Source organism: Protomyctophum parallelum, assembly GCF_964188405.1.
Source record: "Protomyctophum parallelum genome assembly, chromosome: 11".
NCBI lineage: Eukaryota > Metazoa > Chordata > Actinopteri > Myctophiformes > Myctophidae > Protomyctophum > Protomyctophum parallelum.
This window is the reverse complement of record NC_139707.1, coordinates 47419003-47443338: the sequence shown is the minus strand read 5'-3', so window position 1 is coordinate 47443338 and position 24336 is coordinate 47419003. Positions and strand designations below refer to the sequence as shown.

At 42.2% G+C, this 24336-nt stretch overlaps 1 protein-coding gene across 1 annotated transcript in view; it reads right to left on the bottom strand.

The window, feature by feature from the left end:
* Positions 1-19178: 19178 nt before the first annotated feature.
* Positions 19179-24336, bottom strand: part of LOC310866654 (poly(rC)-binding protein 3-like) — a gene marked incomplete at its 5' end in the record, with an annotated part of 34170 nt that continues 29012 nt past the window's right edge. The window contains 2 exons of the mRNA XM_083776346.1: positions 19179-19242; positions 22985-23154. Of these exons, the coding sequence (XP_083632472.1) occupies positions 19188-19242; positions 22985-23154 (225 nt within the window). The 3' untranslated portion in view covers positions 19179-19187. The remainder of the gene's footprint in view (positions 19243-22984; positions 23155-24336) is intronic.

Sequence of the window (24336 nt, the reverse complement as noted above, 5' to 3'; positions counted from 1 at the left end):
CAGGTGGCAGCCATGTCACATACTTCTCTCGTTCCAATTTCACGCATGCGCACACCACTCGTGCTCACACAGGTACACAAACAGGTACATGGACATTGCATGCTGGATGTAGAAGTGGTTGCACCACTTAAAAAAAAAAGAGCCTAACTATGGTTTTCGGAGTATTACCCGAACTTTGTCTGTGTAATGTCATGTCGGATTAGTGATATTTCGGACAATAGTCCGGACTATTGGTTGTCAGACTATCGGTTGTCAGACCATTGGTTGTCAGACTATCGGTTGTCAGACCATTGGTTGTCAGACTATCGGTTGTCAGACCATCGGTTGTCAGACCATCGGTTGTCAGACTATTGGAGGGTCGGAAAAGCGTACAGACCCCGTATCGACTCTTTCATGAATAGCATGAGCGTGAGCATTTTCTCTACTTTTGAAACTTAAAAAAAAATATATATATATTTTAAATATTATGAAAGATCTTCAGGTTGAAGGTGGTTAAGAAGAGACAGAGTTATTGCTGGCTCCAACACTACCTGTTCTTAAAACTCATTTATATTCCCTGGCTTTTAAACCGTGAATAATGTGTTGTACTGATTGTTTGATTTTATTGTATATGTTTTTATTACTGTATTGTATTGTATTGTGTTTTGCTTTGCCTAATTGTACAGCACTTTGGTCAACTTTGTTGTTTTAAATGTGCTCTATAAATAAAATTGCATTGCGACTGTAGGTCACAGATTACTATGACAACCTGCAAAACCTGTCAGTCCGTCCGTCACGCCTCGTGACACGCTCCATATGGCCGTCAGCCCGTCACACGTGTGTGTGTGTGTGTGATGTTGAGCTTCTTTCAGTCAGCAATAAACATGCTCATATAGTTGAGCACAGACGACTCCTACTTAATTAGACTCGGGGGGGGGGGGGGATGCACCGTCCAAATCCCATTTAGGGACTTTGGGAGAGCAATGAAGAGCGGCTCGATATTTATTGGGCCCCATTTCCTGGCGTGAGCCATTCAGTCAGGACGCGTGGTGGAACCGCGTACGTACGTACAAGGTGACCTCTCTTACCGTGACCACGCCATTATGTTAATCTGGAAACGTGCCTGTGCTATATTTGGAAACCCCTCTAATGGCGCTCGGACCATGTCCAATTATAGGCTATTAGTCAACGGGTGAACCCTTCAGCTATAAATAACATGCTGTGGTTTGTCCGAGCAAAGATATGTTCATTATAGGTAAAATTTTTACAAACATCGAAATACTTTCAGAATAGCACAAATAGCAGATGTACAACTTCTCGTTACGTTGGGCTGACTGACATGTTGTGAGCTTGTGTCGAATTTTGCCATTTTTTGCTATTTTAGAAAATATGGCTTAAGAGAATCGTACATGTAGTTAAAGGTATATTCAGTGATTTCACTTAATTCAAATATCACTTATTTTTTTGTTTTGTTGTGATAATCCTCCCTACTATAGAGTGTGCTGGCCATATAAGGAGTTCCTCCCTGTCCCCAGTTAACCCCTGGGGGTCAAAAAACCTTAGGTTTCGTTTTTGACTCTCTATCCTGATTGGACGAAAGGCTGGGTCCCACAGCCAAAAACGAAACCTAAGGTTTTTTGAGTGAAATCACTGAATATACCTTTAAAGTATAAAGGAGACAGAGCACCTAAGTACGACATCACTGCCGCTAGAGGGCGCTGTCCCCTGTGTCACGGCGTTATTTTTTATTTTGATTTGGTTTGTTTTAAAAACGCCATTGACAATGAAGAGAAATTAATGTTTGTTTTTAGTTCAATGTTTGTTTTAAAAACGCCCATTGACAATGAAGAGAAATTAATGTTTGTTTTTAGTTCAATGTTTGTTTAAAAACGCCCATTGACAATGAAGGGAACATTTACGTCATCTTTTCCCTAAACAAACATTAAATGCCATTAACAATAAAGACAGTTTGTTTTGACACTGTTTGTTTTACATCATCATTACATCACCTATAATCAACATGAGTTAGACTTTAATTTATTAGCGCCCCTCACTTCACATCACACGGGTGTGATTTGTTGTATTGTATATTCCCATGGGGGAATCTTAGATCAGGTCATATACGAATAGTGTTCCAAAAATAAACCAATTACCCCAGAGATATTACTCATGCAGAATGAATGGTAGAATGCTACGGTCTCTTATTGGCTGTTAATGGTGAATGAATGGTAGAATGCTACGGTCTCTTATTGGCTGTTAATGGTGAATGAATGGTAGAATGCTACGGTCTCTTATTGGCTGTTAATGGTGAATGAATGGTAGAATGCTACGGTCTCTTAGGTCACATTCATACCAGAGAGCTTTGCTGCGATTAAAACGAATCCTGCTGCGCATTGTCAGAAAGTGCGCTTCGTTTGGCAGGTGTGAAGGCTCATTCGAATCCTAATGCGCAGCAAATAACCGCATTTTACTCCGCCCAAAAACGTGGGTTTCGCTTCGCTTCGAATCGCACTTGACTACGATTCGGTGCAGGTGTGAATGCAATCCGCAGTAAATAAAGGAAATGAAGCAAACATAATGTGGCGGGTGAGGAGCTGAACACAGTTGGAGACGGAGAAGGCATATTTTACGCAGCGCAAAGATGTCCCGTTACTGTGGATAGACGTGGTCGAATAAGGAGACTGAAGCCCTGATCGAAATGAGGACGTGTACATGAATCAATTGCTTAAGAAAACACATAAAAACACTGCAGTGTATTATAGCCTACAATTCTGTCTGTCTGTGCGTGCCGTAAACATGGAGTGCTGTCACTGTGTGGGACTGGGGAGTTATATCAGTGCGCTCATGCAGCGCTGTGCCTCCATGCCCAAAAGAACAGTGTGTGGCGGCTGCGTGTGTAGAGAGAGAGAGGGGGGGGGGGTCCCAGACGGCACGACACATGCACGTTATGAGTGTAATTTTATCACCATAGATTTCACTGTGTAGGCTATAGTTTATGAATGGAACACATTGATAAAGGTCCCCCCTGCTGCGTTTCCAATTGCTGCGAATGACAGTGTGAAGGCAAACCGCAGCCAATTAAATATTAAAATATTCCATTTCCCCGCCCATACGGATCTGAGTCTACCGAAGTATTAGGTGAGAATGTGACCTTATTGGCTGCTAATGGTGAATGAATGGTAGAATGCTACGGTCTCTTATTGGCTGTTAATGGTGAATGAATGGTAGAATGCTACGGTCTCTTATTGGCTGTTAATGGTGAATGAATGGTAGAATGCTACGGTCTCTTATTGGCTGTTAATGGTGAATGAATGGTAGAATGCTACGGTCTCTTATTGGCTGTTAATGGTGAATGAATGGTAGAATGCTACGGTCTCTTATTGGCTGCTAATGGTGACGTAACTAATTCAAGGTTGGTATAAGGTCAATAACGGGTCTGAAGGATTTAGAACAGCAGTTGTAATAGACATTAGTAGTTAGTTGTAATAGACATTAGTAGTTAGTTGTAATAGACATTAGTAGTTAGTTGTAATAGACATTAGTAGTTAGTTGTAATAGACATTAGTAGTTAGTGGCACTACTTGCTCACTCTGCACAAGTATAGGCCATGTATGGCCTTGGCCTACTTAAGCAATATTACACGGGAGGGTGTGGGTTAACGTGATTATTAAACCATAATCACGTTAAACCTGTAACAATCGCCCTCTTCACAGCAAGGCAAATTATTAACTAAGGAATAAATCAGCAGGATCGTGGGGTTTAATAATCTGAACACTTTATGTATGGTAGCTCAAAAGTTGTAATCACAGGTAAACAGTAGCCTACACTTCACAATGACGTCTCTCCCTGTCTCTTTCCTTACTAAAATGAAATAAACAAACAAGAAAAAACTCAAACCAACAGTCAATAATTACATTCAAACCCCCCTCCCGCCCCAAACCAGTCCCAAAGTCAGCGGAACGCAACTGCGCTTCGATTCAAACAAATAATAAAGACCGAGTCCGTCCTGCTCTTCCAACGAGGCGCGTGCACGCGAGAGTCTAAAGTTACCGTAGTTTAATTCAACGCAATGCACGAAACGTGTGGGGTACCCCGTAGTATTTACATTCCTCCAAGAACACTTTGGAATGATCTCACCGGTCGCCGCAGCTCTGTTAGCCTCCAACCGCCGGCCGGTATAATCCTGATTCCAACGCCGATCCCCGACGGCAACACCAAGTGCGATGCTTGGCCCGACGGGCACGACTGTTCTCCAAATGTCACGGCTGCAGATAACTGCGTTTAAACTTTGATAACTGTTCGAACGCTATCTGGCGCCTGAAGCTCCTCTTCTCCTCCGTGTAGGCCTACACGCTGTTTGTTGGGGAGATCCCTCCCGTGTGCGAGATTTTTTTCCCTAGGATAGAAAAGGCAAGGAGCGCTGTGATTGGTTGTCAGTGGAGTAGGAAGCGCTGGGTTGTGTTTTGGACCGCACACAAGTGTTTATGCCTACTAGTACTCTAACCCTAACCCTAACTCTAACTCTAACTCTAACTCTAACCCTAACCCTAACCCTAACTCTAACTCTAACTCTAACCCTAACCCTAACTCTAACCCTAACCCTAACTCTAACCCTAACTCTAACTCTAACTCTAACCCTAACCCTAACCTAACTCTAACTCTAACTCTAACTCTAACCCTAACCCTAACCCTAACCTAAACATAACCGCAAGCAGGGGAGCAACGCATCCTTCACCAACCTTAATCCAGTTTTTTTAATGCAACCTTAATCCAAAAACTATTAAAAAGTCTGCGGTTGTAAAACTTGTGGTGGCAGTGGGGCGCAAACCAGCGAAGTATTATTACAAGTCGGCGGAGTAGTCCACTAGGCTAGCGAGGCAGCTGGCAGAATGGGGTTTATGTTTATATTAGAAGGTGAGGTTCCGCCCACGCGGGTGGCGCTTTCCTTGACTACTAGTAGTAGGGCGGGGCGATACCGATACCGGCGTGGTAAAACGAGCGCTCCTTGCCTTTTCTATCCTAGGGAAAAAAATTAAGCCTCCCGCGTGTCACTTCCTCCCCTTAGTAAACTTGGGGTGGTGGCCTCAATCAGTCACTGACACCTATCACTCACCCTAGTACCAGACCCGTTAGGTTTCATATACAAATAAGAAAGAATAAGACTCTCACAACCCACATGTTACACATGACACGTATACAAATAACATGCACAGAAAATAAAGCAGAATGACATCAATAATGTCAGGGCTAACATATTTCAGAAAATGTCAAGAGTGAGACTCTTTGGCTTTTTTTAATGTCAATTTGGCCCATTTTAACGTTGATATTTAACCTTAACACTGATGTCTTCACCTCCATGCCAGCTGCTCTCCCTGCACTGACAGCCTCCTCATGCTTAAAGTAGAAATGAAAAAGATATCTATCTATGCTCCTCAGACCCAGCCAGCCAGCCAGCAAGCCACACACATAGTACTCAGACCCAGCCAGCCAGCCAGCCACACACATAGTGCTCAGACCCAGCCAGCCAGCAAGCCACACACAGTGCTCAGACCCAGCCAGCCAGCAAGCCACACACATAGGCCCTCATTTATCAACCGTGCGTACGCCAAAATATGGGCGCACGCCGAAATTACCGACATTTTCGGCATTTAACATTTCCGGCAAAGCTTGAAATTGAACTTGAGTAGGACAAATAGTCACGTCTGGTCGGGATCTGCCGTACGCTTTTTTCTGTCTTACACAAGCGGAGCAGCCTTGTCTGAACTGCTGAGAGGCTGTCACAGGCATCTAAACATATATGTATTCACTCCTAAAATGTTTATATAAAATGTATGTATAATGTATATGGGCTACATGTAAAAAAAAAAAAAAAATAAATGTTAAGGAATACATGTGTCATATGAAATTAGTAGGAGATAAAATCGCGCAATTAAAAACAATGTTGCAAGAGATGCTTAAGCCATTTAAACAGTGTTTTGCATGCAGCGCATACATGCGAGGATTTGGGCTGTCTGTGCTGAAATATTTCCATGACGGGACGTTGGAGAGTATAGTGCAGCATGCAGTGCTGCAGCTCAGCTGCGGAGAGTCCCAACGTGCAGGTATAGCCTACTGTAGCCTAATCTACAGCATGAAGGCCGATGTCTTTCTTACGGTATGTGCAATATAATAAACCTGACGCGTCGCTCGAATGCCAAATGTACCGTGCCAGGCTCCCAGCCCAAGTGGGAACTGCATCGGAGATATAGGTATATTACCCAGCCAGCCCATGCACCAGCCACATGAAGCTATGGTTTTGGCTGCACATTCATATAATGACAGCCCGGCCACTGCAGTGACTAACGACTGCGAGGCAATCTAAATAGACTGGCGAACGTCGGAACGTGCATGGTCTGATGGTCAGTTGGTCACGGACGGACCACTGTGATAGAGAGAGACAGACAGACAGACAGACAGGACAGGAGGAGCACCTGCAAAACAGCAGCGTGTGTGTGCCTATTTGTTATTTAATTATGGTTCACAGGTTCAGGTTTTCGTTCACTAATATATCTTGTTGTATATTAAATTAAAAATACTTTAATAATTTAATATACAACTAACAACACACAGTGAAAGTTGCAACTAGCGATATGTGCGTGCGTGCGTGCGGGGGGTGAGGCGGGCAGCAAGGGAAGCGAAGCGAGAGGAGAAACAGACAACTTCGCTTCCCTTGCTGCCCGCCTCACCCCCCGCACGCACGCTTTATTTAATTCATGCAGGTGTTCGTTCTTTATTTGTTTAACAACACACCAGTTAGTTGGGCTTGCAAGTTGCGTGTGCGTGCTGTGCGTGTGTATGAGAGAGGGGGGTGAGGCGGGCAGCAAGGCACGGGAGAAACCTATTTTTTCATGTAACCATGGTTTCAGGAAACGTATTGCCGTTGTTCATGTCGCAAAAACGAGGGCGAGGCTTGATTTCTTAGGGCGTGCCAGATCAAATTCAGCCGTGACATTTATTAACGTGAGAACAAAATTAAGGAAGGATCAGCTGTTTGCGATCACTTTATAAATGCCGTGGCGACGTGGGTGTACTACGAAACCTGCACTCGAATCTGTGGCAGATTTTACACTCGATTGATAAATGAGGGCCATAGTGCTCAGACCCAGCCAGCTAGCAAGCCACACACATAGTGCTCAGACCCAGCCCGCCAGCAAGCCACACACATAGTGCTCAGACCCAGCCAGCCACACACATAGCTCCGTAAGTAAAAAAATCTTCAAAAAACTGAAGAGGCTACTGGAGATTGGAGAACCTGATTTGGACATGATCTGATGCAGGACAATGTCACTATGACAGAAAGAGAAGATGGGTCTGGCCACATTCATTCACCCCATAATCTCAGTGGAAATTGGGGAATATGTCAGAAAACTGGAATGTGGGCTCTCTCTCTATGAACAGAAACAAGTCGTGATGCGGCCCCTCCCCCTCCCCTTCACTTCACTTCACACACACGACTTTGTCCCTATAATGTGCACGGGCTATGGCACCGTTCCACTTCCTCATATCATGCAAGGACTGTCTAAAGAGGACGGGACGCGAAGACCGTAAGGGCGCCGCCATGTTGCTCACATGGTGCTCCATGGAAGGAAAAACATGCGCAATGGGCTATATGCAGCCAACACTTCCGCGTTCAGCTTCCTTGGTCTGCAACTGCGCATGTTTCTTTCCTTCCATGGAGCATCATGTGAGCAACATGGCGGCGCCCTTACGGTCTTCGCTTCTTGTCCTCTTTAGACAGTCCTTCATATCATGCAAGAGACGCCACACACCAGTATTGAAGAGAGATAGTGGGTCACTTACTCACTTGTTGTAACTTGTGGGGGCTATATTGTCTTCCATGAAAAATATTTCGAAGCGATGTTAAACTCTGCATGGCTCATTTCCATGCGTCACAGTCAGGGACCCTGCTGACGATTTGGTCCACTGTTTACCCTCCTGCATATATCAGCGCTGAATGCAGATCGGCTATTTTACCGTTTGTGAGGACGCACACATGAGCGTGCGTTATTACGCGGCGGAGCCGCAGAGAAAATTGTTATTTATCATTATAATGCGTGTGAAATGGCATGTGTGGCGTGGTGCGTGGTAAAGGGTTAAATTGCTTGACTGTCAAACTCAAAGGGTGAGACATGGCAGCTCTGAATGTGCTTTTGTCACAAACCACACCCTCGAGTGTAATATTTCAATTATACAATATCACTGAAAGACTATATATTTTTTTAATGAAAGATGTAGTCACAATGACCACAAATGTCCCAAGAGACTAGCTAGCCTAGCCACCGAGTTTGCTAGCGCTCTGGGAGAACAGAGAGCAGCTGAATTCTTTGTTTTGATTAGGTGGTGAACGGTGCTGGTTTAACCCACGGCTAGAAGGCTGTTTCAACCAATCAGATTGCGTCCTCGAAACGACCTGTGGTATAATTATATTTAACACTGAGGTCAACCTCAACATGTTTACAATTTAGGCATTTATCAGACGCTCTTGATCCAGAGCGACTTACATTTAAGCAAAAACAAAGCATGTCATACATCACATATATAAAAAGTAGTTATCATGAATCGTGTATAAGCTAAGATTGTAACAATGGAGTATCTATGTCAACTATACATACTATAAATGCACTATTTAACTATACATACTATACTATATATTATACAATATACATGTGTACTATAAAGTGCTATGACTACATAAAATGCAATTCTAGTGCTGTCTACGTAACGAGCTATAAGTCTGTCTAAAATACTATCTTAGGGCCGATTCATAATCCTATTTTAGAGCCGAATAAAAGTCGGTTCGGCAAGTCGACATAAAATGCTATCTAAGGGACTAGGCTAGGGCAAGTGCTACGGTCCATGGTGGAGTCTGAAGAGGTGGGTTTTCAGACTACGGCATGTTTCACTGTGTATGCATGGTCTGTTGCACCGATGAGACAGGACACAAATTACAAAGATGACATGATCCAGGTCAAGGGAAAAACAATTTAATTCTCTCCATTTTACAAAACATTTCAAAGTCAACCTCAACAAGTTAAATCTAGTACAGACCTGCAAGCTGGAGCAACGGCTCAAACAAGCAACACAATCTGACTCTAAACATCCTCTCAAACAGAATCATTTACATCAGGCCAAAAGAGACCTTTCATTTTTGTTTTCCTGCTCTAGCACACACGAGAAAAAGGGATTATATGTAAAACAAAAACAAAGTAAAGCATGAATAAAATCACAAATGCGATGCGAGTTTGCCATGCTTTGAGAACTCATGAAGTGTCTCCAAGCAACGTGTGACATTGAACATGTGCATGCGCCCGCACGTGTGCGTGCGTTATGCTACGCTGTGACTTGGAAGGACGACACAGTGAACAGAATTGAAAAGGGAAAAAAAAAGAATAAGATAGTTTAAAGGCACCTTAGCATACCTAAAGTCTTTGTTGTTCTCTTTGCTCAGTGAGGCAGAGGGCGATACATAATCGTCCGCCCGCTACGCCACACCTTTGAAGATGAGAGACCGCACGCTGGGATCTGTCCACACTGACACTGCAGTCAGTCTGCTGCAGCTCATTGCTCATGCAATTACCAGCTGTTTAACCCATTTTAGACTTGACGATTCTACAAATTTGCCTTCTAAATCCTGACAGTTTTCTGAAAAACCCCATGTTTCTGTGTCAGTCGTTCGCCCCCAAAAATATATGTAATTGGCCGCCGACCCCCAACTGAAAATATGTTGTTCCAGGGACCCCGCAAAGAAGCAGTTAAAAACGTTAAGTTAAAAACGTTCGCTCTGAAATAATATATATTCCAAGATTTGCGGCACATTTTGACGATTTTTCAAAAATAGCAGATCTGCAAGCTCGTAGTTCTACTATTTTTCAATAGCTAAATTATAGCATAATGCTCATTACACCAAAAGGGGTTCCTGTACAGAATGGGTTAACCTTGCAAAGTTGCATCACCGCGCCTTCCACCTCGGAGGAAAGCCTGGTCTGTGTTACCAAGTCACTGTTGTAGTCACTGATGTAGTCACTGATTTGTAGTCACTGATTTGTAGTCACTGTTGTAGTCACTGTTGTAGTCACTGATTTGTAGTCACTGTTGTAGTCACTGATTTGTAGTCACTGATTTGTAGTCATCAGACAGGAAACCACAACCGGAATAAGAACTACCCAAAATAATTCCTCGCAAGCATAATTTGTAGGGCCTATAGCCAATAAAACAGAATTTCCCTGTGGGAGAACAAAGGTAGTCTCTAGAAATAAACTCACATTATAAATAAAAACAGCAAAACTATACGCTGCATGGCTACACTTCTGATTCCGTCAGGTTTTTGCACTACAAATCATTGACTAGAACATAAAGGTAAAGGTCCCTCCTCTCCCGACTGGATCATGAACCTGAAAGGGAACGTTGCCCCGGCTACCAGCTGTCGTCAGGCCGCCACTTGTAGATCTGCTATTTTTCAATAGCTAAAGCATAACATAATGCTTAGTTAAAACACCAAAAGGGGTTCCCGTCCAGAATGGGTTAAGGAGTCATATATAAGTGATAGATGCACATCGGATTCCCCAGGGTGAATTTCTGTGTTCTTGTCAGCCTGTCTGTCAACATTGACATTATAATATATACTTGCATGTGTTTTAGCCACACTGAGATAAGCCGCATTGCCATGGTAAAACCTATCAAAGAGTATAAAGACCAATAACTTTTTCTTTTTTTTTAAGTTAGGTGGAAAATGTGATTTCTTGCCTATTCCAATTACGCAAATCTTGCAAACATTAACTGTAGTCCATTTCATATCCAGGGTTGGATATTAATGGCAAACATTTTAATAGGAAAACTGTACTTACAGGTACAGAGTGTGGGGGGGGCGCACATATACATCCTAATAAGAGTAGCTTGTTGCATTACTTATGAGAGCTGTGCTTGGGGAGAAAACATCATCATTTATGTGTTTTGACTGTACTACAATAGATTAAATACATTTTCATTCTCTCCAATATACAGTGCAATATATTCTTTTTATTCATATTCCATAGTTTGTCAGGAAAGTCAAACAAAACTCAGGGAAGTTTGCCGATTTTAAGCACGTATACATTAGGAAAGACTCCTATTATACCAAACCCTGTCCACTTCATAATCATCTGATAAAGAAATAATCAACTCCAACATCCGTACGTACCTACCGACCCAAGTACCTGAGGTTTAGCGACCGTACTGAAAACAACACCGCTTCAGAATCAGAATCCAATTATACAAACACTAGCATAATGCAGGTGCCTGTTATTTGTTAATAACTGTGGGAATGAATTCAGTTTGATCATATCAGTGTGAGGACCAGTTGATGAATCAACAGCTTTCCTTCAGACACACCCAGACAGGGAACAGGGCTGTCATGTCACGATTGCAAATTAAAGATTTCACACAAATAATTGCGATTAACAATTTATTTGTGGTTTTTTTTTTTGCCATCGAACATTAGAGCATTATGCATAATCATTTACATTCCTGTTTGGCTCCGTAATCACAAATAGCCCAGGGCAGATATGACAAATTACTTACTTACTAATAATATGCAAAGAAGTTACTGACAAAGATATTTAAAAAATAGTGGAAATAGTTGATCCACAGTACAAGATTGTGTTGTAAGCTATTTTTGGAAAATGTTTGATGTTAACGATTGATGATTATTCAAGAATAATTGCAATGATCTCAAATAATTACTTTGCGATTTGACGATTATGGAATAATCCTTGATGGCATCGTAATCAAGGATTTGGTTGCATGCTGAAAATAGCCAAACTACAAGCTCATAACGTTAACGTGCCTCTCTGCTATTCTCACAGCGCAAAACGCTGTGAGAATCTATTCTCCACTAGTCCCTCCCTAACATTTTTTGTCTTCATTTGTTGACGAAATTGTCACTCAAAACTGGCCATTCATTGTCAATGGCATTCAATGTTTGTGTGTTAGGACAATGTTTGTGTTTACATAATTATATAAACCCTCCAAGCTGGACATAGGGACTAGTGCCCCTAAAAAGAGAGGGGGGGGAAAAGGAAAATAACCCGTGTTCCAATTGATCCAATGTAGTTAATTAGACACAAGCTCTTGTTCATTGGTTTAATATTTATAAAACGATATACACTCACTCTCTCCAGTGTTGATTTTAGTCATATTCTTGTCATCTGAAATGTTTTACCCTTTATTAGTCGGCTAAATTAGTTGATTTTGGCGGGCCTTGATGGTGTCATAATGCCTGATTTTACACTTGGTGGCATGCTGAAAATACGCATCGCCGCATGACACGTTGTGAGCTTATAGATCTGCTATTTGCTATTCTGCTATTCTCAGAGTTCAACCGCCAAGAATAAAATGACTTGTCTTTGACTTATACTGGATACTGTATACCTTCCCCACTAGTTGTCCCTCCCCAACATGTTAGCCTAGTTTTTATTTGTGGACAAAATTGTCAATATAATTAGTTTTAGTCTTAATCATCATTCCTTAGTTTTTATTCCGTTTTCGTCGGTGAAAAATGGTAATCAACGAACATCTTGTGTCATGGTTTTAGTCGACAAAATCAACACATCTAAAATTGCAGTTACCTATACAAGTGCACGTGTTGCAATGCGATGTGTGGCGAGGTTTGGTGGTGAGCGTGTAGACTGGCCGTTCTCTTGTACAACGACGCAGGGCATTCATTCATTCATTCACGACGAAACATAAATAGACATACAAGCTGGTCTCTGCCCAACAGCCACCGCTCGGTGTTGTCTGTCTGGAGCTAGGCGGCGGCCACGGCGTTATTCATGTAATCATTCACAGTTTAGTACCAGCGCCATTACGCCGACATCTGGACTTTCAGCCCATCTCTCCCCCTTCCTTCCTTCCTTCCTTTGTGCTCAGTGGATTCTAGTCAGTGGAATTGGGTTGCCAGCGAACAGCGCCAAGTGACAAGTGTACCCTGGCAACCCTGCCATTCACGCATGAGCAGCGCAACAGGAAAATAGACTTGGATCCATTTAGAACATTTATGTTGTCAAGTTCTTCTTCTCCTCTCAATTGCTTAGCAATCGCAACCAATTTCCATTATTCCGTCAAGCCCCTCTGACAGGCGCATACGTACGTATGACGAGGGGGGGGGGGGGGGGGGGGGTGTTGTGATTACTTGTACCTCACCGGCTTTCAAAATTGAAAGCAGCGTGATGCATCCAGGCAATCATGTCATCGTCAGCGTTCTCCATAGGCTACTGCTGATTCCGACGACTTGAAGTAGAGCCTTCACTACTTGTTTCATCCGTCAGATATGAAAACGTGTTCGAGACCAAGTGATGTCAAATATAATATAGCCTACTGTATACCAGGGGTGTAAAGTAACTATATGTAACATTTTACATAAGTAGGCTACTGTACTTTTTTTAGGTACTTTTACTTAGTATTTCCAATGTTTTAATTTGCTAATATTATACTTTTACTCCACTACAATTATTATCACAGAACATGCATTACCCAATTTCAGCCATTTCAAAATAACCGATCTACTTGCTCATCAAGCTCAGCATTGTGAGCTTGTAGATCTGCTATTTGGCGTGGGCAAAATATGAACGCCACACCAGGGTTAATGTGGTTACCGTTAACCCATTTAGGCCCAACGTCGAGAAAAAGAAAAAAAAAGTCTTCTAAATCCTGACAGTATTCTGAAAACCTCATGTTTCTATTTCAGTGGTGCTCAATATTTCATGTCAGGACCCCCAAGATTATATGTATTTGGCCGCCGACCCCCATCTGAAAATATGTTGTTCCAGGGACCCCCCCCCCCAGAAGCAAAGATTTGAGTTCAAATCGCTCCGAAAGAATATATATTCAAAGCGTTGCACTGCATATTCACAATGTTTTAGAAATAGCAGACCTACAAGCTCGTACGTAGCTACAAAAACATTTCAATAATGGATTATGAACCTTTCCAAAAATATCAATACTATTATGATTTGTTTCTTAAAATCGATGGCATGCCGTGTGAGTAAAGAACATGAGCGCATTTTAAACAGACATTTTAATACGAATGTTTGTTCAGGGTTCATAAATAAATAATACTGTCAAACAGAAGCAAAAGAAAGCCCCTTCCAGGTAGCCTGCAGTGCAAACAGAAAGCAAGAAAATGAAAGTGCCAAAAACAGGATTGGCAGGATATGACAAAGGGTATTAGATGCAAAGGCAGCAGAGGGTACTAGAGTGTCAAAAAACTCAAAACTGTCCTTTTCAGAAGAGAAACAAAAGGATTTGGTTGGACAGGTGAGGAGAATCATAATATGTACAGTACACAGCTTTTCAGCATGGATATACAATACAAAAAAAAAAAATCATGAAAAAGATTCAAGTCACTTAAAAAGGTCAGGGCAGACGAATACAGTGGAATCAAATCAATATTGAGGTGCCATTTTGGGCTCATGTTATGCAGACAGCAGAGTGAGGAGGAGTGGTGGGTAGAAATTAGACTGTGCCCATTCCAGTGACCTCCGACGTCAGCCTAGAAACAGTTTGGGGGGAGGAGAAGCCGGGGTGGGTGTGTGTGTGGGGGGGGGGGGGGGGGGGGGTGTTGGGAGGAGGGACGGAATAGACAGAGAAAGTAAAACAATTCTGAAAAAACGTCTTAACGTTCTCGTTAACCGTGAACATTAATGCAGCAGCAACAGCTGGTCTTTGTGTAATGCGTAATTTTGTGCAGTCGGCTTGTTCCAGAGCAGTGGTTTCCAAACTTGCTGTGCCCAATAATAATAATAATGTAATATGACATGCCTAAAATAGGCTATATTGCCACACAGAGTACTGATTCGTTTTTGTGTAGTTGTTATGTTGTATTGTAGTAATAATGTGTTAGTCTCGTCTCGTTTCAGATCCCAATAAGGCACACCTGCTCTCTCGGAGCGTTGCGGTCCCGCCCCCCTACCAGGGCCCAGGAAATGATCCCACGTTCATTTTCCTCAGTATTTATTTAAAGACCTTTTAAGCCTCGTACACAGCCAACTGGAGTTGTGACAAATCACGACAACAAACACAATTTCCTTGGTTGTTTTTCTTCTTTGAAATTATTTGTTTGGTCGAGTTGGCTTTGTACGACGCTTAAAAGGTCTTTCAATAAATACTTTTTGAAATGTCTATGAGGAAAAATGCATTGGGGAATTATTTCCTGGGCCCTGGCGCTCTATAGTGGGCATACAGCGTTTGGAAACCAGCTGACAAAGTGCTCATTGGATTTCAAAATGTACTTCGGTGACCCCCTTTTGCACGTAGAGGAGGAGGCACAGCCTCTGAAAAAGAGACGGCGACGTGAAACTGGCTAAGCTCTGTGTGGTTATTAACGACCTTCGACGCTGACCCGTGCTCAGTGGACACAACGCAGACAGACATGTTTTACAGCCCATTCTGACCTGAGATCAGATTCTATAAATGTCTCCTACATCCTGACAGTTTTCTGAAAAAGCTATGTTTCTATGTCAGTCGTTCTTCGATTTTTCAAAAATAGCAGACCCACGAGCTTGAGCATGCTTTAGCTATTTTTCAATAGCTAAAGCATAACATATTGCTAACACCAAAAGGGGTTCCCGCCCCAAAATGGGCTAGGGTGGCCGAGGGAACACTCTGATAGGCCGAGACGGGAGGAAGGGAGTAGTTGTTTTGCGGCGCCAGTGTTGTTTTCATCGGACTAAAACCAAGACTAAATATACTAACGGTTTCGTCAACGAATAAAAACTAGACTAAAATGTTAGGAAGGGACCAGTGGACAAGAGATCCAGTATAAGTCATTTTAAACTTGGTTGCATGCTGAAAATAGCAGATCTACAAGCTCACTTGAATATCGGCTATTTTCAGCAAACCACCTGTAGATTTAGTCGACTAAAATCTTATGATATTTAGTCGACTAAAACATTCCAGGTGACTAAAATGTGACTAAAACTGAAAAAGTGACTATGACTAAAACTAAAATCAAAATTTTGCATCCAAAAACAACACTGTTTTGTGCCTCACATCACGGCTCGCCAACCCAGACTGTGCCAAGCGGCTGTCGGCTATTTGCCGGCAGGGGCGGTGCGCTCGGTGGTGGCTCCAGATTCAAGGCTGCGCGCTGTCGGCGTGCCTGCCTTAATTGCTGTCGAGAGATTTGAGGATGCCGTGTGAGGTAACAAAAACAAGCGCTCCTCTTCCCCAACGCTCCTTGGGAAAACTGTGACCAAATTTGACTGAGGGACTGCCATTGGATTAACTTTTCATGTCATACGAAAGCAGGGAATCATAGCTTCAAATTGACATATTGGTTGTTCAGTTTGACCCACCAGTTTTGGAGATATGGCTTATAGAGTAATGTCTTGCAGAAAACAGCAAGTTTAGAAAACAGGCTTGAAAGGTTCACTTCTGTGGTCTCTAACATTACACCTAGCTACATGTTTAAGCATTTATTTCATATTTACATGTCTTCTGTGGTCTCTAACATTACACCTAGCTACATGTTTAAGCATTTATGTCATATTTACATGTCTTCTGTGGTCTCCAACATTACACCTAGCTACATGTTTAAGCATTTATGTCATATTTACATGTCTTCTGTGGTCTCTAACATTACACCTAGCTACATGTTTAAGCATGCATGTCATATTTACATGTCTTCTGTGGTCTCTAACATTACACCTATAGCTACATGTTTAATATGTCAATTTCAGCTCTGACACTTATTTCAGACATGCTCTAGTCTAGTATGTGAAGAGTCTGCCTGTGCTATTGACTGATTCAGGAAAAAAAAAAAAAGAAAACGTATTTCTCCTCTGGTGAAAAGCTGTAATTTGTGCGATGGCAGTCTCTCAGTCAAATCTGGTCACATACAGTATACAGTTGCTAACGGTAGAGTCTGGTTATTCCTCCATTGAAAGCCTCATTTATGCTTCATCGAATGAAGGCCGTCACAACGCGGGGAATAAGCGACGCCATCGTACGATGAAGTACAAATAAGACTCAACACGTTGCTCAGTGGCTGTACGAACTATACACGTGTGTACTGTATGTGTATTTCCTTTTTATACTTTTATCCTTTCCAGTCAGGTAAACAACAACAGGGGCTAAATAGGCAAATACATCTAACCTACCAAGGACAGAAAACAGAACAGTAATATTCATGGCATTAGGCATGCGTTCAACACATAACTCCACACACTAGGCTGGGTGATTTTGAAGCTTCCACCTTTGGTGAGCTTTAATTGACGTAATTTATGCAATAAGTATTTTTCCAAAGCTAACGTTGAAAGCTACTCATCAGGTGCTGTACACAGTATAAGTCCATGGGACTGTAAGGTAGTTCTACAGGACCAACGCTTCCCAAGCTGTGGGCCATGAGGCTGCTGTTAAAGTGGGCTTTAGAACTATAGCCTTGTGTGGCCAGACAGACAGAAATCTACTGGTGCAAAAAAAAAAAAAATTGCCCTCGGCGGAAGATAATAGTCTAGTAGCCACACGAAGCTACTTCAACCCATTTAGGCCTGATGTCAAAATTAAATAAATATATCTTCTAACAGTTTTCTGAAATACCTCATTTTTCTACGTCAGTGGTGCTCAATATTTCATGTCAAGAACCCCAAGAGTTATATGTATTTGGCCGCCGACCCCCATCTGAAAATATGTAGTTCCAGGGACCCTCCCAGAAGCAAAGATTTGAGTTAAAAACGTTCGCTCTGAAAGAACATATATATTCAAAGATTAGCGCTCCATTTTCACAATTTTCCAAAAATAGCAGACCTACAAGCTCATGGCGCTCAAAGGTCTTGAGCGCTATGAGCTTTTAGATCTCCTATATTTTTCAATAGCTAAAGTATAACGTAATGCTTAAAACACCAAAAGAGGTTCCCGTCCAGAATGGGTTAACACCATGAAAACCTTGTGATAACCAATGAATAGGAAGAAAAACATTGATTTGAGACAATTCGACATTGATCCGAGTGGGGAGAACACAATCAATTGATCGTAAACATGCTCGGAAAATGCACGCGGCCCCGCCCACCACTTAACACGGCAGCCAATTAGTGGTCCGATGTGATCAGATGGGAAATGCGCAAAATATAAGCAAAGAAGAAGAGCCCTAATCCGGACGACCCGGAAGTGATTGTCCTCCATAGTCTCGCCATTATTATTCTTAGCGTGACCTCGGATTCAATTATTTTTTATTATTGTTTTATTAAAGGAGCATACAGTGATTTGGGTGATTTGGAAAACCCTGACGGTCCGCCCCGGTAACAAGATGTGCACATGCACGCACTGCAGTGGGGGGGGGGGGGGGGGGGAGACACGCGCAACGGGCCAACAGCACACACACCAAGGCCCGCCCCTGCTCGAAGGCCCCTCTCTATCCTGATTGGATGAAGGCTGGGCCACCTAGCCAAAAACGAGGATTATCACCACGAAACAAAAAAAAAGAGTGATATTTGAAGTGAAATCACTGAGTATAATACCTTTAAGCTCCCAACATGGTAATTTATCCCATTCTGAGCACAAAAACACACTAATGACCGCGTGCGCCGTTTCCATGGGAGCGAGATGGGGCCAGCCGCGAGAACAAAACAAAGGTTAAAAAGAAATATTTTTAAAGCTGGATTTTTTTTCAAATCTCGTGTTTCTCGTGGATTGGCATGGAATGTGGACAAAGCCTTTATTAGATTTTTTTTTTTAAAGGAGTCCCAGCCCCCCCACTCACTGCTTCTCAGGTCAAATATCGATACGCGATTAAACATGCAATTAATTTCAATGAATTAATTACAAAGCCTCGAATTGAGTACCACAGACGGAAAAAAAAAAGGTCAAAATTTCCTTCTGACCCCTCCACGAAAAGGCCTCGTTGTCCTGACCCCTTATCTATCTATCTTTTGTATCATTTATACATTATGGATAAATAGTGTGGACTTAAGACTGTTAATCGCCTGTGGCGTTCAGAGATGAATTATTTTCATCGAGTCACAGGCTCACAGCCCTACTTTTAGAGATTTCCAAGCGGGCCGGGGACCTGATCTGAACCAGAACAGGTTGGGAAGCACTGCCGTATATAGGAGAACACTGGGGGTTTAGTGGGGGGTGGGGGGGAGGGGAGGGGAAAAGGGGGGAGGGGGGGGGGATGGATACAGATTTGGGGGAAGACTTCAGGACGTTGTCATGGATGACGGGTCATTCCACATGGCGGCCACGTCCCTGAACCTGCCATTGGAATTGCAGGAAAGCAACAGCCATTAGATTATTATTATTATTAAAGCAACAGCCATTAGATTATTTTTCCGTACTCTTCTCTGAAATGCCCCACCTCCAAATATACTGTAGACCAGGGGTTCTAGTGTATGAGGCGCTGCTTCTGTCCTGCCACTGTCTACTTTTCACTGAGGTTTTTAGGTAGCCTGGGCACCATTTCATTTGGGGTATATGATCCTGTCGGGAGCGGATGATATCGTTACGTCATGTAGTAGTATTGTTTTGTAGTCGACAGGCAGGAACAACAGACGGCAACTTCCTTTTCCCTCAAACCGATTTTTCTCAATAAAAGCTACAGGCTGCGAGAGCTTTTATTGAGAAAAATCGGTTTGAGGGAAAAGGAAGTTGTTCCTGCCTGTCGACTACAAAACAATTCTACAACATGACGTCGCGATATCATCCGCTCCCGACAGGATCACACGGGACTTTTGAAACAGAGACCAGGCTTTCCTCCGAGGTGGTGGAAAGCCTGGTGAGGCCAGGTTAGGTTTTAGGTAGCCTGCAGCGAATGTGTCTCAAAATTCCAATTTCACAGCCTTGTGGTGAAATAAAAAAAAGCCTTTGAATTAAATGATTTATAGTGTTGTCAGAGAGACAGAGGCAGTGGAGATTCAAATCTAAAATGTGCTCAAGTATTATTATAATATGCTGCTATCTTAAGTTAAACTACACATGTAGGCAACACATTTTAAAGTTCAACACAAAATCATGTTTTTTTCCCCCCAATTATTTTGTTTGTTTTGTAAAGGGTTTACATAAGAAGGGGGCTTGATCAAATATCACATCTTTAAATCAATATCAACTTAAAACTTAAACTGTGTTAAAGAAATACGCCCATTGAATATTATTACCAGATCTACTGTATGAAACAGTAATTATTATCATTTCTGTCAGGCAGACACCTTGTATTACCAAAATGGTTACTTTTCAGGAAATGGAAAACAGAACCTGTATTCCAATGGATGTTATTTAGCCACAAGCTTTTATTACTTTTAATTTACTAAATATAACATCACACTGGTGTGAAGTGAGGGTGCACCTCACTTCTTTAAACAAACATCGTTTTTCTAAACAAGCATTAAAAGGCCATAGATTTGGCTGGGGTGAGAAATTAGGTCAAATGTCCGCCGAATATGACGTAAATCTGCGGCAACACTCACATTAAATGCCGTCGACAATGCAGTGAAAATGTACGTCATATGTAGACGAGCAAATCGACTAACAAATCACATACATTCAGTGCATGAGACAATGTATGATGATAAGAGCACCCCTCACTTCACACAGGTGTGATTTTTTTTAGAGTGCCGTTTGTTAAAGGACAACTTTAGTTTTTTCCAACCAAGGTTCATGTTTTAGGTTGTTATTAGAGAAACTAAAAGGTGAGTGTTAATTTTCTTTCATTTGCTGCTTTCTTTTGTTTTAGGGATTTTAGCTCTTTTTGACAGGGGGGCGGGGGCATTCGAGCATGGGGCTAAATATGTATTCTTTTACCAAATTTGATGGTGATTTATTTATTTATTATTTACTATAGTCCTAATAAACCCCAGGAAATTACATCTGGCCACAGAAGATCACATGATCTACTGAATGTGAAGGTACTAAGGTAGCCTACTGGGGGAAGGCTTATACTGTGTGTATAGGCTCAATATGTCAGTTTGTCACATTCAATATATCCTGTGATCTTTTGTGGCCAAATGTAATTTCTTGGGGATTATTATGACTATAGTAAATAATAAAAAAATAAATCGCCATAATATTTTGTAAAGAAATACATATTTAGCCCCATGCTCGAATGCCCCCACCCCCCTGTCAAAAACTGCTAAAATCCCCAAAACGAAAGAAAGCAGCAAATGAAAGAAAATTAACACCCACCTTTTAGTTTCTCTAATAACAACCTAAAACATGAACCTTGGTTGAAAAAAACTAAAGTTGTCCTTTAAGCAAACATTAAAGGTCTTGAGCCAAAAGCCAAAAGGCCGCCACATGCATGACGTCACAAGTGTTTTGCTTTTTACGTCATTAAAAGTCCATAGACTTGGCCGCCATTATGACGTCATCTCTGAAAGCCAGACGGCCAAAACTCACAGACAGACTTAACCCCCCTTCAACCTGGTGTCCCTATTTTGGTTATAGGTCAACATCAAATATATATATATATATATATATATATATAAACAGATAGCTTTTGAGCACATCCAGGAGGGGGAGGGGCTGGTCTATGCCCTTAGGAAGGGAAGGGACCACAGTCACCACACAGTCCTAAAAAGATGCTTGTGGACAAGACTTCATGCTTCATTTTGCTTTATTCGCACAATGAAGCAAGATGTACGAATAAAGCAAAATGAAGCATTAATAAGTCTTGTCCACGAGAATCTTTTTGGAGTGTGCGGTCCCTTCCTTTCCTAAGGGACAGTTTTTGGTATATATATATATATATATATATATGCAGGCCAAAGAGAACTTCCCCAGGGAAAGGAAGGGACCGCACGCTCCAGAGACTCAGGACAAGATTATTTATGCTTCATTTTTACTACTGTAAAATACTGTATACACACACAGCAAAAATGAGCTTGTAGATCGGCTACTTGTAGATCACCTATACTTTCTCACGACACTGTCATATAACTAAAATAGGGCATTTCATTAATGGTGGAAAGAAATATGAAATATGGGCAATATAAGGATTTTGTCCCGAAAGCAACGATATGTAGTTCATTCAAAAGAGTCAAAGATTTGCCCTTTGCCAATGGTGCTCTGTCTTGTCACTATGGATGGAGCTCGAAATCCAATACTCGACTAAACCCCGATAACAAGCTTATTGAGTACCCAGTATCAATAAGCTTTGGGCTTATCAAGCCTGTTATCGAGCATACAGCGGCCAATTACATCATGTTTAAACAATCAAGACAAGGGGCGATCAAGAAACAAATCACTAAATCACCCATGCTGTCACAAACGTGTTGGTCTGAAGGTGTATTGATACCTGCCAAGCAGCGCTGGCTGCCCGGGGAAACTAAATTATGCTTTTCCGTTACTTCAATATTATTTTCCAAAAGAAAAAAGGTCAATGGCCTTCTGTCTGTCTTTTAGAAGAGTACTGTATTTGAAGGCCCTAGTAAAAGATAATGGTTCTGTTCAGAACTTAAAGTACTGTATTTGAAGGCCCTAGTAAAAGATAATGGTTCTGTTCGTAAAGTACTGTATTTGAAGGCCCTAGTAAAAGATAATGGTTCTGTTCAGAACTTAAAGTACTGTATTTGAAGGCCCTAGTAAAAGATAATGGTTCCGTTCAGAACTTAAAGTACTGTATTTGAAGGCCCTAGTAAAAGATAATGGTTCTGTTCGTAAAGTACTGTATTTGAAGGCCCTAGTAAAAGATAATGGTTCTGTTCAGAACTTAAAGTACTGTATTTGAAGGCCCTAGTAAAAGATAATGGTTCCGTTCAGAACTTAAAGTACTGTATTTGAAGGCCCTAGTAAAAGATAATGGTTCTGTTTGTAAAGTACTGTATTTGAAGGCCCTAGTAAAAGATAATGGTTCTGTTCTCCCATCCCATAGAAAATGCACGATAGTGGGCTCGATAAGATCAATAAGCCTGATCGATAATTGTGTTCGTTATCAATAACAAAAATGTACGAGCTCCATCCCCGGACGCGCGTCTGTAATTGCAGTCTGTGGGCCAAAGGTTACCTGGCGTTGATGAGGTACTGTGCCAGGCTGATGTTGGCCGGCGTCCCCGTGATGGTGATCTGGCGCTCGGACGAGCCCTCCATGGCGTTGGCGATCTTGATCTGCGCCCCGGACATCTGCCGGATCTCGTTTATTTTGGTTCCCTGGCGGCCGATTATGCAGCCTATTAGCTGGGAGGAAAAGCACAACAGCAGAGATATTCAGGGGCAGCGAGGGAGGGAGCCAGTGTAGCCTGGAACTCAACCATGCTTTCTATGGCATATAGGCAGCTCCCGAAAGGGATCCGCCGGGAGAAACTGTGCGCAGCTGCTGGACATGAGACTAATTAACAAAGGTGCAGACGATCAGAAATCAGCAGAGAGTGATCGACGTTTGCGCTGCTCTATGTCGTATTGAAGTGGACTCGAAACCCAGACTTTCTTTTCCTCCCTGGAAATAAAAACGTCTGGGTTTCCGAGGCTAGGGAGCCAGGGGTGCTCTATGTCAGACCTAAACATGTGACTGTCTAACAGTAAAAATGCTAAAGTCAGTGGGTTATGAAATAGTCTGGGGCGCTAATAAATGAGTCCCATCATTCCCGGAACACGAAGAATGACTAATTATGGGTGTCACGGTGAGGTAGTTAGTGGGTCGGTGTGTATTCCCTGCGGAATTCACATGATTTGCATTAAATTATTTGACTATGAAACAAACGTGTAGATTATACACATTCCTCTGCTTTTCCTTATTGGTGGAATTAAAAGATAGAGTACAACATTAAGCATTAAGGTGTCCTGACCGCCAACCTTCCAGTTAAGGATTACTGTGGTCTGAGAAATACGTTCTGTTTGAATGTAACCAATTTACAGACGTACATACATTAAAATCCACTAATAACTAGTGGTACCGAAAAGGTGAAGGCAGAAGCCGAGGCTTATTGCGCCTACCCTTTTTGAACATAACTCAAATTACACTAAGCAGAGAATATAGGCCTATTCATAGTCTGGATTTTCGGTGGTGAGGTGACCACCGCTCCGGTGGTGAGCTGACCACCGGAGCTGAAATAACGTTGAGCGGTGGTGAGTAAAAACAGAGAGAAGGGCTGGAGCGGTGGCGGTGGTTTGCTCTTCACCGCGGCTCGTGACGTCATGTTGTAGTTCGGTGGTCACCCCACCACCGAAAATCCAGACTATGTATGAGCCTTATAGTGTAGTGCACTATAGAGTGCATACTCTAAGTGCTTTTCTCCCTGAAAAATGCAAATCATTGCATACTGGACAGTGTAAAAGCAGACCATTAGAGCCTTAAAGATACTTAGTTGTTGCATTTCCTTTCAACCAATTCTTCTAATCAAGCCTTTATTCTCGAAGGGA